Raw genomic sequence first — 13,933 nt, 5'->3', positions numbered from 1 at the left:
CACCCGCTGGACAGAAACTGCGATAGAAGTCACTGCCCCATAGACCCCCAGAGATGCTGAGCGTCCGATGGGCGGGACAAAGCCCAGCATTTATCCAATGACTCGTCTCATTTTGCTGCACTTCGCTGCTTCGCTATTGAACCCTGTGGATGCTCAGTGTCCTCACTGTTTAAAGCACTGTGAAGCTGCGCGAATGATTGAGAGGAATGCTGTGTCTTTACCAGTGATAAGAAGCTGATTCTGAACAAAGGTTGAGCACGTTGTAGTGCATATTTATTCACTGACATGTACACACAACAGTATATATTTGATCACTTATTTTTTGACATTTTAGGGGAAGCTGACCTTCCCTTGCAGTCTTAGAGCAATCGCTTCTGGTCAATACATACATAGTGTACAGAGCTGTAAAACTGCATCGCAGACTGGGCATGAAATAATTAAGTCCCTGACCCTTCATGTCTGATTTGGTCAGATTTCAGTTCCCAAATATGGCTCCAATTGGGCTCCAAATCCCAGCTTCAGAGAAATAAGAGCATTGAGTAAAAACGACGAAACTGAGTGAAAACGGCTAAAAACCAGAACTTCTGCTCCTCGTTCCTCACTGCTGTGCACTTGGGGTCGGGGTGAACAGTGAGCGGCTTATTATCATTATATTCTATTATGCTCATTATAAAGGAGCAGGTGCTGAAAGCGGGCAAACACTGCTGTAGGGTTTAGTCCTTGTGGTGTTTTGACCAAAGCAGGTCACAGAACTGTTTTCACCTTTGGAAAAGGGGGAGAATACATCTCTTTTAAACAGGCAGCCCCCCTCCAAAACACACACACACACACAAATTAACAGCCCGGTGAAGATGAAATGAAGAAAGGATGCTTGTGTACCTCTGCTGCTTCCCTTTCCGGGTGGAGTGATGGGGTGATGGAGGGGCTGGGAGGGTGGAGAGATGATGGGGAGAGAGTAAGACAGGCAGAGAGACAGAACAAGAGTGAGACCAAATGTCAAATGACAATAACAGCTTCACACACACACAAACACACACACACACGCCCACACACACACACACACACACCCCCCCCCCCACACACACACGCACACACACACACACATGCGAGCGCACACACACACACGTGCGCGCACACACACACCCTGAGTCAGAAATGGCTCCCTATTCATTATTCCCTATGTTATTCACTATATTGTGCACTATTATAGGGAACTAAAGTCAGGAGGGAAGTGATTTCGAACACTACCTCATGCGGGTTATTACCAAACAACACAGTGCGTTATGGGTAATCTGCTATCTGCTAGTGTACATGGGTAGTTCAGTATTTTATGCAGTGCATTGTTGGATTGTTTGTGTGCCCTGAAAATAACTACTACAAAATGGCCGAACCCAAAAATAGTGCACTACGCAGTGAACAGGGTACAGTTTCAGACCCAGTGACAGTGTACCTGATGTGTCTCATCCCAGCCGTTCTCATCCCGGAGCCCGAGCTTGGCTCTGTGAAAGAGGAGTGTTTCGCAACAGGAGGTGTCGCCCCCTGTCAGCACAGTGTGGTAAAGTGGCGTCAGCCCACGGCGGTCCTTATAGTCAGGAGACGCTCCCAAAGACAGCAAGGTCTGCCAGGAAAGATAGAGAGAGTGGACAGGGGGGATTTGTGTGTGTGTGTGTGTGTGTGTGTGTGTGTGTGTGTGTGTGTGTCTGTGTGTGTCTGTGTGAGTGTGAGTGTGTGTGTGTGTATCTCACCAGCAGGGCGGTGTGGGCGTGGGCTCGGACCGCCTTATGCAGGGACGTGAGGCCATCTTTGGCCCTGAAGTCGATGTGCGCGCCACCCATCACCAGGACCCTGATGACTTCTCCGGCCCCAGGCTCACACTGCACCGCCATTGTGAGGGGGGTCTCTGTAACACACACACACAAACACACACACACACATACCCACAGACGGATGAATAAATGAACTAATGAATGAACAAATGATTTAATGAGCAAATGATTGAATTCATGGATAAATGAACAAATTAATGGATAAATGAATGAATGAATGAATGAATGAACGAACAAATGAGCAAATGAATGGATAAAATAACAAATGAATGAATGAATGAATAATTAAATGACTGCAGGAATGGATGAACAAATTACTAAACAAATGAATGAATGAATAATATCCTAAGGGAAAATCGCGGAGTGCTTGAAACTGGGGATTTGGGAAGGTGTAGCTCTTATCATTCTTTAGTTAAAGTGGTAGATCTTAAGTTGGTCGTAGTTACAGTATGTCTACATGAATATATTCTGAATGAGTGAGTCTAGAAACTTTCTAGGATAGTTTTCTAGGATCCTGGACACAGCTAACCCTCTGCGGGATGTGTAGAGGATCAGCCCAACTCAGGTATACAGATGCACCTGTGCGTGTCCTTAAGATGCTCACTGAATATTCATGACACTGAATGCGGATGTGTGAAGTACAGCCTGAGCAGCTTTAAATTATTCAGAGCTGGAGGAGCCTCCTAATACACTCCCTATCACCAGAGAGGACCCTTCCAAACCTGGATCACAGACTGCACACATGTCTTTTATCAGAATCCCTAATGCTCTGAATCCCTGCGTGGAGAAGATACACTCAACACTTAGTCCCCTTGGAGGTGGAAGCCGTATCCTCAGGTGTAGAATTTGGATGGTGGATCATTCTGAGTGCTGCAGTGACACTGACGTGGTGGTGGTGTGTTAGTGTGTGTTGTGCTGGTGCGAGTGGATCAGACACACTACTCCCTCGTTGGTCCACCTTGTAGATGTAAAGTCAGAGACAGTAGCTCATCTGTGACTGCACAGTGTGTGTCGGTCGCCCTCTACTCCTAGGACACAGGACACCACCCACTATTCTCAGTCCAGCAGTGACACTGAGGAGTTTAAAAACTCCAGCAGCACTGCTGTGTCTGATCCACTCACACACTACACACCACCACCACGTCAGTGTCACTGCAACGCTGAGAATGATCCACTACCACATCACACCTGCTCTGTGGGGGTCCAGAACGCTGAGGAACAGGGGAAAAGGGGGGTAACAAAGTATGCAGAACTACAGATGTCGATAGCGTAAAGTTATAAAGTTCTCCAGTGTGGTCAATGGTTAATTATTATGAATTAAGCCTGGCTCGGTTTAAAAGCTCAAGTGAAAATGTGGATGACTCTCACCTCCAGTGTCAGGGTCATGATAGTTGGGGTCAAGCCCTTTGTCCAGAAACTTGGCGACTTTCTCCACTGATCCCGTTTGGATGTAGTCCATGAACTTCTTCAGACTGGCCTGCAGAGGGAGCCAGAGACAGAGGCAAAGACAAGGAATGAGCCGCCACATTCAGACTAGTCGGGTCTGCCAAAGCTCTGAGGACTAACTGTTAGACATTTTAGCTCATTCAGGCGAGAAAACACACACACACACACACACACCCATTCAGGCATATAAACACACACAAACACTGACTGTGAAACAGCAAGCAATTAATCCATGGATGTGTGCACAAATTACCCCTCGCAAACACACAAGGGAGCAATGCTAAACACACACACACACACACACACACACACAATGTAATTCTCCTTATCTGACTATCCAATTAAAACCGTTCAGGCTCTGGGCCCAGTACCTTGGTGTGCAGTTTGGCGAGTTGTTTCTCGTCGAGGTTTGTCTGCTTGTAGACTCTGGTTTTGTAGCGAAACTGTGTTGGGGGAGACACACAGAGAAACAGTGAGTCCATCAGAGACTGAATGAGACTGTGGTTGTGGGATGCCAAGGACACAGCAGTGATTTCTCTGATTTTTGCCCGATATCCTTGAAAACACACTGGGCCCATGGTGGAGGGTGAAGGAACCGCAAATCTGAGTCTCTGTCCTCCTGCTACTGCAATATTAACAGTGCAATGCTTCGGAAAACAGGGCCACTATCGTAGTGCAAACCTGGCCAGAGCCTTCTCACTGTTAGATTTCAAGTTAAAACCTAATCTGGGATCTCAAAGCGCTTCTCATCAGTTCAGCATTAAACCTGCAGCTGTGTGGTTTGCCCATAAGTATTTGCTTTTGAATAAGACCTTTCATGACTCACATCGGTGAGGAAGCGAGATATCACCAAGGTAACGCAAGATCTCAGGACCGCATCCTACCACGCACATTCACGACCAATTACATGACGGTCCAAATGTGGACCATCTCAGCCACCTTCATCAGAGCCTTCGTCCAAACCTGCTCCTGCTTACAGAGCTTACAGTTACAGAAAAGAGAAGTTAGACTTAATCTTAGTCCTTAGTCCTAATCTTAACTACACTACACACAGTCTAGGCCTAGTATTAACTACCCAAAACACAGTACAGTATTCTCAGGAAAATGTACTTAATTTCACACACATTTCACAGCAGTCATACTGTAATGTTTGTAACTCGTAAATAATTGTAGTTACAAACACAGCCTTCACTAAAGCCTAGAACATCCCGCTGTGGAACGGCGCTCGGCTCCATGCTCTGTCTCAGAGACGAAAATACTCCTGTGTTTGGACACAGCTCTCTCTGCTTCCACAGAGTGGGTTTGGATGGACAGGCAGTGCCATGATAGTTTTGCAAGACACGGGAGTCTCGACTGAAACGACTTCCAGTAGCATAACACTGGCACTGCTGCGTCTGCGTCTTGTGTGACACGTTGGTAGATGGGTAACTCCAACCTGCAGTTTCTGTCAAATTCTGGAATGACTTTAGTCAGCCGATTTACAGCCACTGTCAGATAAAGAACAGTTACCGGGTCAAAGATCTGCTGTGCTTTCAGCAATCAGCTGCTGGTCGATGAAATCCACATTGCATTATTCTCTCCTTTGACTCGTCTCCATACAGATAATAGTGCCGGATCTGCTTTATTTGCCTTTGTTTACATTTACCTTTCATTTACCCAGACAAATCATTAACAACATATTCTTATTTACAATTAAAATCTGAACAATGAAAGAAAAACTCAGTCAGAGTGATTTTCACAAGGCAACTGAAAGTGAATAAGAACCATGTGAAATCCAGACACTACTTAAATGTCAAATTTCACAGTCCGTGATGTGATTTTCACAGCTGTGAATGAGATAGGGCCCCACACACATCACCTACCCCTGCTCTAAACTACCCCGACACCTAATGCACCCAATAAACTACCTCTGCCCTTAAAAGGAACCAGCTCCTCCCTGAGTTATATATATGATGTGGTTCAGGCCTAAATTTGTGCCTGGATCACCTTGTCATTCCTTACTTTAATAAATGTTACCTCTAAGTAGGGCACCCCTTTCTCAAAGGATTGTGGGTAATCTCTGAGCGGCCTCTCCTCCTCCAGGAACTTGGCGTCGTGTCCGTCTGTGGCCGGCTGGAAGAGGCCGTAGTTCAGGACGTCTCTCAGAGACTCGGTCAGGCTGCAGAGCACCTGCTGCTTCGCCTTCCACACGGTGGCTTCAGGGTTAAAGCGCAAGCACTTCTGCAGAGAGAGAGAGAGAGAGAGAGAGAGAGAGAGAGAGAGAGAGAGAGAGAGGATGTAAACTACCCTTTAGGGAGATGTCACAAAACCTATTTAAAGCTTTGAGGCAGAGAAGTGAGTGCTCCAGTGCGCTCATGAAACAGGAGAGATGTCTGCCTCATATATTTTTCACAGTTTTGAGACTGGTCTTCTCTCAGAGCGTTTCTCACCTCAGCACAACAAAACCGAGCTGACCGCAGCGCAAAATGAGACAGGAATTTCACACCAATCACATTACAACCTCAACTGTCTCACTACGGTGGACAAAGATATCCAGAGAGTTATCCATTTCTGTGGCTGATCGATACCACCACAGCGAGTCGGCTGTTCCTGTGAGGAATACACACAGACAGAAAAGAACCGCTAATGTCCCTCACAGCAATTATCCCAATCCGTGCAGTGAAACAAACATTTACACACACACACACACACACATACACATACACACACACACTAGTGAACACTAGGGGGCAGGGCACTTCAGTCATGACCTGCTGGCACTGGAGATCGAACCAGCAACCTAAGTAACCAGTAATCCGGTGCCATAGAAGAACCACTTTAGGTTCCAAAAAGAACCATTTCTGCTGATACATTTAAATATGTAAAGAACCTTACGACAGATTGATGGACTTTTAAACCTTTAAAACGTTCTTTACACTCGCACAGCTCTCTTAAACAAATAATGTGGTTTCATTCATTGTCTGTAACCCTTATCTAGTTCTGGGCGGCGGTGGGTCCGGAGCCTACCCAGAATCACTGGGAGCAAGGTGGGAACACACTCTGGAGGGGGCACAAGTCCTTCACAGAGTGACACTCACGCTCATTCACTCACACACTGACACCTATGGATACTATTTTGTCTCCAATCCACCTACCAACGTGTGTTTTTGGAGCGTGGGTGAAAACTGGAGCACCCAGAGGAAACCCACGTGGACACAGAGAGAACACACCACACCCCTCAAAGACAGTCACCCGGAGCAGGACTCGAACCCACACCCTCTAGGACCCTGGAGCTGTGACAGAGACACTACCTGCTGCACCATTGTGTCGCCCTCTGACATTCAAATATTACAAACTATGATGTTAAATGTGTGTTTAACATTCAGCGTTGTGTTAGTGGTGACAGTAAAAGGGATTTAAGGACAAATAGAAATAAAAACTAATATCCTTTTTTCCATCCCATAATGAGTGCATCACAAAACACTTTAAGTGTTTGGTTCCTCACTACCTACTGGGACTGGAAGACGAAACACTGGAAGGTGAGTGGCCTCACAGACAGAGGAACTGCCAGATTACTTTAGGCAAAGCAAGTTTATTTATAGAGCACCTTTCATACAGAAGCAATTTAAAGTGTTATACAGAAAAAAAAAAAAAAAAAAAAAAAAAAAAAAAAAAAAACTTAAATTAAGAGCCAGAATAAAATCATAAAAGTTCAATAAAACAATTACATAAAAAGAGTAAAATTATTAAATGATTAAAAATTAATGAATTAATTCATTCATTCATTATCTGTAACCGCTTATCCAATTTTGGGTCGCGGGGGGTCCAGATCCTACCTGGAATCATTGGGCGCAAGGCGGGAATACACCCTGGAGGGGACGCCAGTCCTTCACAGGGCAACACAGACACACACACACACATTCACTCACACACTCACACCTACGGACACTTTTAAGTCACCAATCCACCTACCAACGTGTGTTTTTGGACTGTGGGAGGAAACTGGAGCACCCAGAGGAAACCCACGCGGACACGGGGAGAACACACCAACTCCACACAGTCACCCGGAGCAGGAATCGAACCCACAACCTCCAGGTCCCTGGAGCTGTGTGACTGCGACACCACTGATTAAAAATTATTAAAACAATTTAAAATGATACAATAAAAGAAAAGAAATAAAATGCCGTTACAGAAATAAAAGTGAAGAATTATTTAAACTGAGCTGTAGCTGCTCAAACAGGAATGTTTAAGCCTTGATTTAAAAGTGTCTAAAGTCGGGGCTCTTCTAATATTCTCAGTCATCTGGTTCTGTTTATGAGCGGCATAGGAGCTAAACGCTGCCTCTCCATGTTTAGTTTTGACCTGAGGCAGGACTAACTGACGAGTTCCTAAAGATCTGAGAGCTCTGCTCGGCTCATATTAAACACAGCAGCTTTTTATGTGTCTTAATGTTCATATTTTAGAAAATATTAGACTGTGTGGAATATTGAAGCACTTCTTTGTAATTTAATAAAATCAGTACAGTAACAGTATTGAGTATTGAACAGGCTTGGTATTGACATCCTCGATGGGCTTAGTCTCCGCCCACAAACTGACAGAGAGTCTGTGCATTCAGTGCGTTAATCTGGCCTCATTGTCAGCTGCGTTCTGATTGGCTGTCTGCGTCTGGATTGTGAGTGGCCCCTTTGTGTGTCAGTCAAATTTCTTTTCCTGCTGTAGTAGGCAGAGACCGTGACGTGTGTCTGCTCGGCCAAGTCTGCGATGCATATTTTTAATACAGCACACAGTGGCAGTGCTGAGATTCAGACACTAGGTGGCGACTGTGTGATTTCTGAGACCTCTGAGGAGGCCGGAGTGAGGGCCGAGCGGGTGAAACCGCAGGAGGCGGTGGATTAGAGGCTTGTGGATCAGAAACCGTCCATCAGAACTCATCTCCGGACTCAGAACCATACTCACACACACACAGCAGCGCTGGGCTGACTGCTACACACGCTCCTCGGCTGCAGGAGGACTCAGAGGCGTGCGTGAGGAATACAAATCGCAGCAGAACTAGGCTACGAGGCCTGGCACAGTGTGTGAAGTGAGTTTGGCACGACGAAGCGCGGTAGAGCCATCATACAGACAGAGCTACACAGCGACCGGACTCAAACAGATGTGCGGGAACAGCTGGAAAACAGAGTTGAGCATGACCTTGAGGCAGGATGAACCCAGGGCTCGAGCTGCATATGTTCCATTCTGTTCCCACGGTCTCTACGTCTTCCTCTAAAGGGCCACGTCTCTCAGAAAATGCAGCATCGAAGCACACAGTTCAAGATTTTCAGTCTCCAGTTCATACATGAAACACGCTGATTTGAAACTTCATTTTACTGATTTTTCTGGTGTTTATTCATTCATCTACAGCACTTTAGCCCCGCCCATCCACAATACAGGACAGCCAATCAAATAATAATAATAATTATTCACAATTTGTTTAATGTCCCAACTTTTTGGAATCCGGTTTGTAATAATAATAATAATAAACAAATAAATAAAATAACACTAAGAAAATGATCACAGTAACCGTATGAAGGCTGGAGGAGTGGGCGTGGTTAGCGTGTAAAATTATTAAAGCGTGTGAAAATATGGGAGTGGTCTTTTGGTAAAAGTATAAAAGTTGGAGGAGTGGGCGTGGTTATTGGAGGAGTAGGTGTGGTCTCTGGTAATTATGCAGGTAATAAGAATATTTTGCTAAGTAAAAGTGAAGGCTGGTCATGAGTGGGCGTGGTTACTGGGGTAAGTGTATAACAGCTGGGGTGTGGTTTGTTGGTAAAAGTGAGAAAGCTACAAAAGTGTGTGTGGTCTTTTGGTATAACTGATGGTGGGGGAGTGGGCGTGGTTAATAGTTAATATGAAACTTTTGGTAGTGGGGGTGGTTACTTGGTAAAATTATGAAGGATGGGGAAGTGGGCGTGGTCACTGGGTATGAGGGTTTGGGGAGGGCTGGCTGTGGTGATTGGGTAAAATGAAGAGTGGGCGTGGTTACTGAGTAAATATATGAAGGCTGCTGGTGTGGGCGTGGTTACTGAGTAAATGTATGAAGGCTGTAGGAGTGGGTGTGGCTACTAGTTAATAGTAAGTAAATATGAAATATAAAATTTGTAGGAGTGGGTGTGGTAACTGGGTAAAAATGAAGGCTGTGGAAGAGTTGGTGTGGTTAGGGGGTAAAAAAGGGTGTGAAATAACACCCCCTTACTCTTCCCCCTGAACAGATTTGCTTGTATCTATAGCTTGTTCAGGAAAGAAAGAAAGTATGTGTTTGTGTGTGTAAATAAGTCTCTGTGAATGTGTGTGGGAGAGTGTGTAGGTGCCTCTGTGTGTGTGTGTGTATGTGTGTGTGTTAGTGGTGGTGAGGAGTGTAAAACTTCTTTTTATTCACTTTCTCATTTTGTGCACAGCCAACCCCCGTTGCCATGGCAACCGGTTCATTAGAGGAGCAAGCTGCAGGTTACCATGGAAACATCTCAGCAGTCCCTCGGTGACCGAGCACCACAGTACACTGTATGTGTGTGTGTGTGTGTGTGTGTGTGTTTGTGTGTGTGTGTGTGTATGCATGCAGGGCTAGGGGTGTGTCTACGTGTAAGTGCATGCATAAACTATGTGTATGCGGCATGTATTCTGAAATACACACACACACACACACAGCTGAAACAGGAGCAGCAGATGGTGTGTTTCGACATAAATTTGTAAATAATAAGTAATTACAGTGTAATACACGCAAATGTAAATGATATATTTATGGCACAGTTTCAGACACAGACCTTGGTATTTACACTGTCTAACACTGTTCATCTGGAGTGTTCTTATTGGTTCAGAAAAACACATTAAATAGTGGAATATACTTTAGATTTAGAAATGATTTGATATTTCATTCATTCTTCTTCTGTCACTGGTTCATCACGATCAGCGTGGTGATGAGTCCGGAGCCTAACCCAGTATCATTGGATACAACACAGGAAAACGCCCTACGCAAAGCATCTCACACTCACCCTGTCACACACTCACCCTCTCACCCTGTCACTCACACACTTAATGTCACTCACACTCACCCTGTCACTCACACACTTAATGTCACTCACACTCACCCTGTCACTCACACACTCAACCTGCCACTCACACACTCACCATCACTCACACTCACCCTGTCACACACACACTCAACCTGCCACTCACACTCACCATCACTCACACTCACCCTGTCACTCACACACTCAACCTGACACTCACACACTCACCATCACTCACACACTCACCCTGTCACTCACACACTCACCATCACTCACACTCACCCTGTCACTCACACACTCAACCTGCCACTCACACTCACCCTGTCACTCACACACTCAATGCCACTCACACACACCCTGTCACTCACACACTCAATGTCACTCACACACTCACCATCACTCACACTCACCCTGTCACTCACACACTCAACCTGCCACTCACACACTCACCATCACTCACACTCACCCTGTCACTCACACACTCACCATCACTCACACTCACCCTGTCACTCACACACTCAACCTGCCACTCACACACTCACCATCACTCACACTCACCCTGTCACTCACACACTCACTATCACTCACACTCACCCTGTCACTCACACACTCAACCTGCCACTCACACACTCACCCTGTCACTCACACACTCACCCTGTCACTCACACACTCACCATCACTCACACTCACCCTGTCACTCACACACTCAACCTGCCACTCACACTCACCCTGTCACTCACACACTCAATGCCATTCACACACTCACCATCACTCACACACACCCTGTCACTCACACACTCAATGTCACTCACACACTCAATGTCACTCACACACTCACCATCACTCACACTCACCCTGTCACTCACACACTCAACCTGCCACTCACACATTCACCATCACTCACACTCACCCTGTCACTCACACACTCACCATCACTCACACTCACCCTGTCACTCACACACTCAACCTGCCACTCACACACTCACCATCACTCACACTCACCCTGTCACTCACACACTCACTATCACTCACACTCACCCTGTCACTCACACACTCAACCTGCCACTCACACACTCACCATCACTCACACACTCACCCTGTCACTCACACACTCACCATCACTCACACTCACCCTGTCACTCACACACTCAACCTGCCACTCACACACTCAATGTCACTCACACACTCACCATCACTCACACTCACCCTGTCACTCACACACTCAACCTGCCACTCACACACTCACCATCACTCACACTCACCCTGTCACTCACACACTCACCATCACTCACACTCACCCTGTCACTCACACACTCAACCTGCCACTCACACACTCACCATCACTCACACTCACCCTGTCACTCACACACTCACTATCACTCACACTCACCCTGTCACTCACACACTCAACCTGCCACTCACACACTCACCATCACTCACACACTCACCCTGTCACTCACACACTCAACCTGCCACTCACACACTCACCATCACTCACACTCACCCTGTCACACACTCAATGTCACTCACACTCACCCTGTCACTCACACACTCAACCTGCCACTCACACACTCACCCTGTCACTCACACACTCAACCTGCCACTCACACACTCACCCTGTCACTCACACACTCACCCTGTCACTCACACACTCAATGTCACTCACACACTCAACCTGCCACGCACACACTCACCGTCACTCACAATTACCCTGTCACTCACACACTCACCATCACTCACACTCACCCTGTCACTCACACACTCAACCTGCCACTCACACACTCACCCTGTCACTCACACACTCACCCTGTCACTCACACACTCAACCTGCCACTCACACACTCACCATCACTCACACTCACCCTGTCACTCACACACTCAACCTGCCACTCACACTCACCCTGTCACTCACACACTCACCATCACTCACACTCACCCTGTCACTCACGCACTCAACCTGCCACTCACACACTCACCCTGTCACTCACACACTCACCATCACTCACACTCACCCTGTCACTCACACACTCAACCTGCCACTCACACACTCACCATCACTCACACTCACCCTGTCACTCACACACTCAACCTGTCACTCACACACTCAACCTGCCACTCACACACCATCACTCACACTCACCCTGTCACTCACACACTCAAGGTCACTCACACACTCAACCTGCCACGCACACACTCACCGTCACTCACAATTACCCTGTCACTCACACACTCACCATCACTCACACTCATCCTGTCACTCACACACTCAACCTGCCACTCACACACTCACCCTATCACTCACACACCATCACTCACACTCACACACTCAACCTGCCACTCACACACTCACCATCACTCACACTCACCCTGTCACTCACACACTCAATGTCACTCACACACTCAACCTGCCATGCACACACTCACCGTCACTCACAATTACCCTGTCACTCACACACTCACCATCACTCACACTCACCCTGTCACTCACACACTCAACCTGCCACTCACACACTCACCATCACTCACACTCACCCTGTCACTCACACACTCAATGTCACTCACACACTCACCATCACTCACACTCACCCTGTCACTCACACACTCACCATCACTCACACTCACCCTGTCACTCACACACTCAACCTGCCACTCACACACTCACCATCACTCACACTCACCCTGTCACTCACACACTCAACCTGCCACTCACCATCACTCACACTCACCCTGTCACTCACACACTCAACCTGCCTCTCACACACTCACCGTCACTCACAATTACCCTGTCACTCACACACTCAACCTGCCACTCACACACTCACCATCACTCACACTCACACTCACACACTCAACCTGCCACTCACTATCACTCACACTCACCCTGTCACTCACACACTCAACCTGCCACGCACACACTCACCGTCACTCACAATTACCCTGTCACTCACACACTCAACCATCACTCACACACACCCTGTCACTCACACACTCAATGTCACTCACACACTCACCATCACTCACACTCACCCTGTCACTCACACACTCAACCTGCCACTCACACACTCACCATCACTCACACTCACCCTGTCACTCACACACTCACCATCACTCACACTCACCCTGTCACTCACACACTCACTATCACTCACACTCACCCTGTCACTCACACACTCAACCTGCCACTCACACACTCACCCTGTCACTCACACACTCACCCTGTCACTCACACACTCACCATCACTCACACTCACCCTGTCACTCACACACTCAACCTGCCACTCACACTCACCCTGTCACTCACACACTCAATGCCATTCACACACTCACCATCACTCACACACACCCTGTCACTCACACACTCAATGTCACTCACACACTCAATGTCACTCACACACTCACACTCACACACTCACCCTGTCACTCACACACTCAACCTGCCACTCACACATTCACCATCACTCACACTCACCCTGTCACTCACACACTCACCATCACTCACACTCACCCTGTCACTCACACACTCAACCTGCCACTCACACACTCACCATCACTCACACTCACCCTGTCACTCACACACTCACTATCACTCACACTCACCCTGTCACTCACACACTCAACCTGCCACTCACACACTCACCA

At 47.1% G+C, this 13,933-nt stretch overlaps 1 protein-coding gene across 1 annotated transcript in view; it reads right to left on the bottom strand.

The window, feature by feature from the left end:
* Window positions 1-13,933, bottom strand: part of shank1 (SH3 and multiple ankyrin repeat domains 1) — a 122,735-nt gene that overhangs the window by 47,496 nt on the left and 61,306 nt on the right. The window contains exons 3-7 of the mRNA XM_066641938.1: window positions 5,289-5,492; window positions 3,644-3,715; window positions 3,195-3,303; window positions 1,746-1,900; window positions 1,451-1,618 (exon numbers count right to left, since the gene is read on the bottom strand). Of these exons, the coding sequence (XP_066498035.1) occupies window positions 1,451-1,618; window positions 1,746-1,900; window positions 3,195-3,303; window positions 3,644-3,715; window positions 5,289-5,492 (708 nt within the window). The remainder of the gene's footprint in view (window positions 1-1,450; window positions 1,619-1,745; window positions 1,901-3,194; window positions 3,304-3,643; window positions 3,716-5,288; window positions 5,493-13,933) is intronic.

The sequence above is a fragment of the Hoplias malabaricus genome, chromosome 13 (assembly GCF_029633855.1).
Source record: "Hoplias malabaricus isolate fHopMal1 chromosome 13, fHopMal1.hap1, whole genome shotgun sequence".
NCBI lineage: Eukaryota > Metazoa > Chordata > Actinopteri > Characiformes > Erythrinidae > Hoplias > Hoplias malabaricus.
Note: the sequence above shows the minus strand (reverse complement) of the source record. Positions and strands in the feature narration are given on the sequence as shown.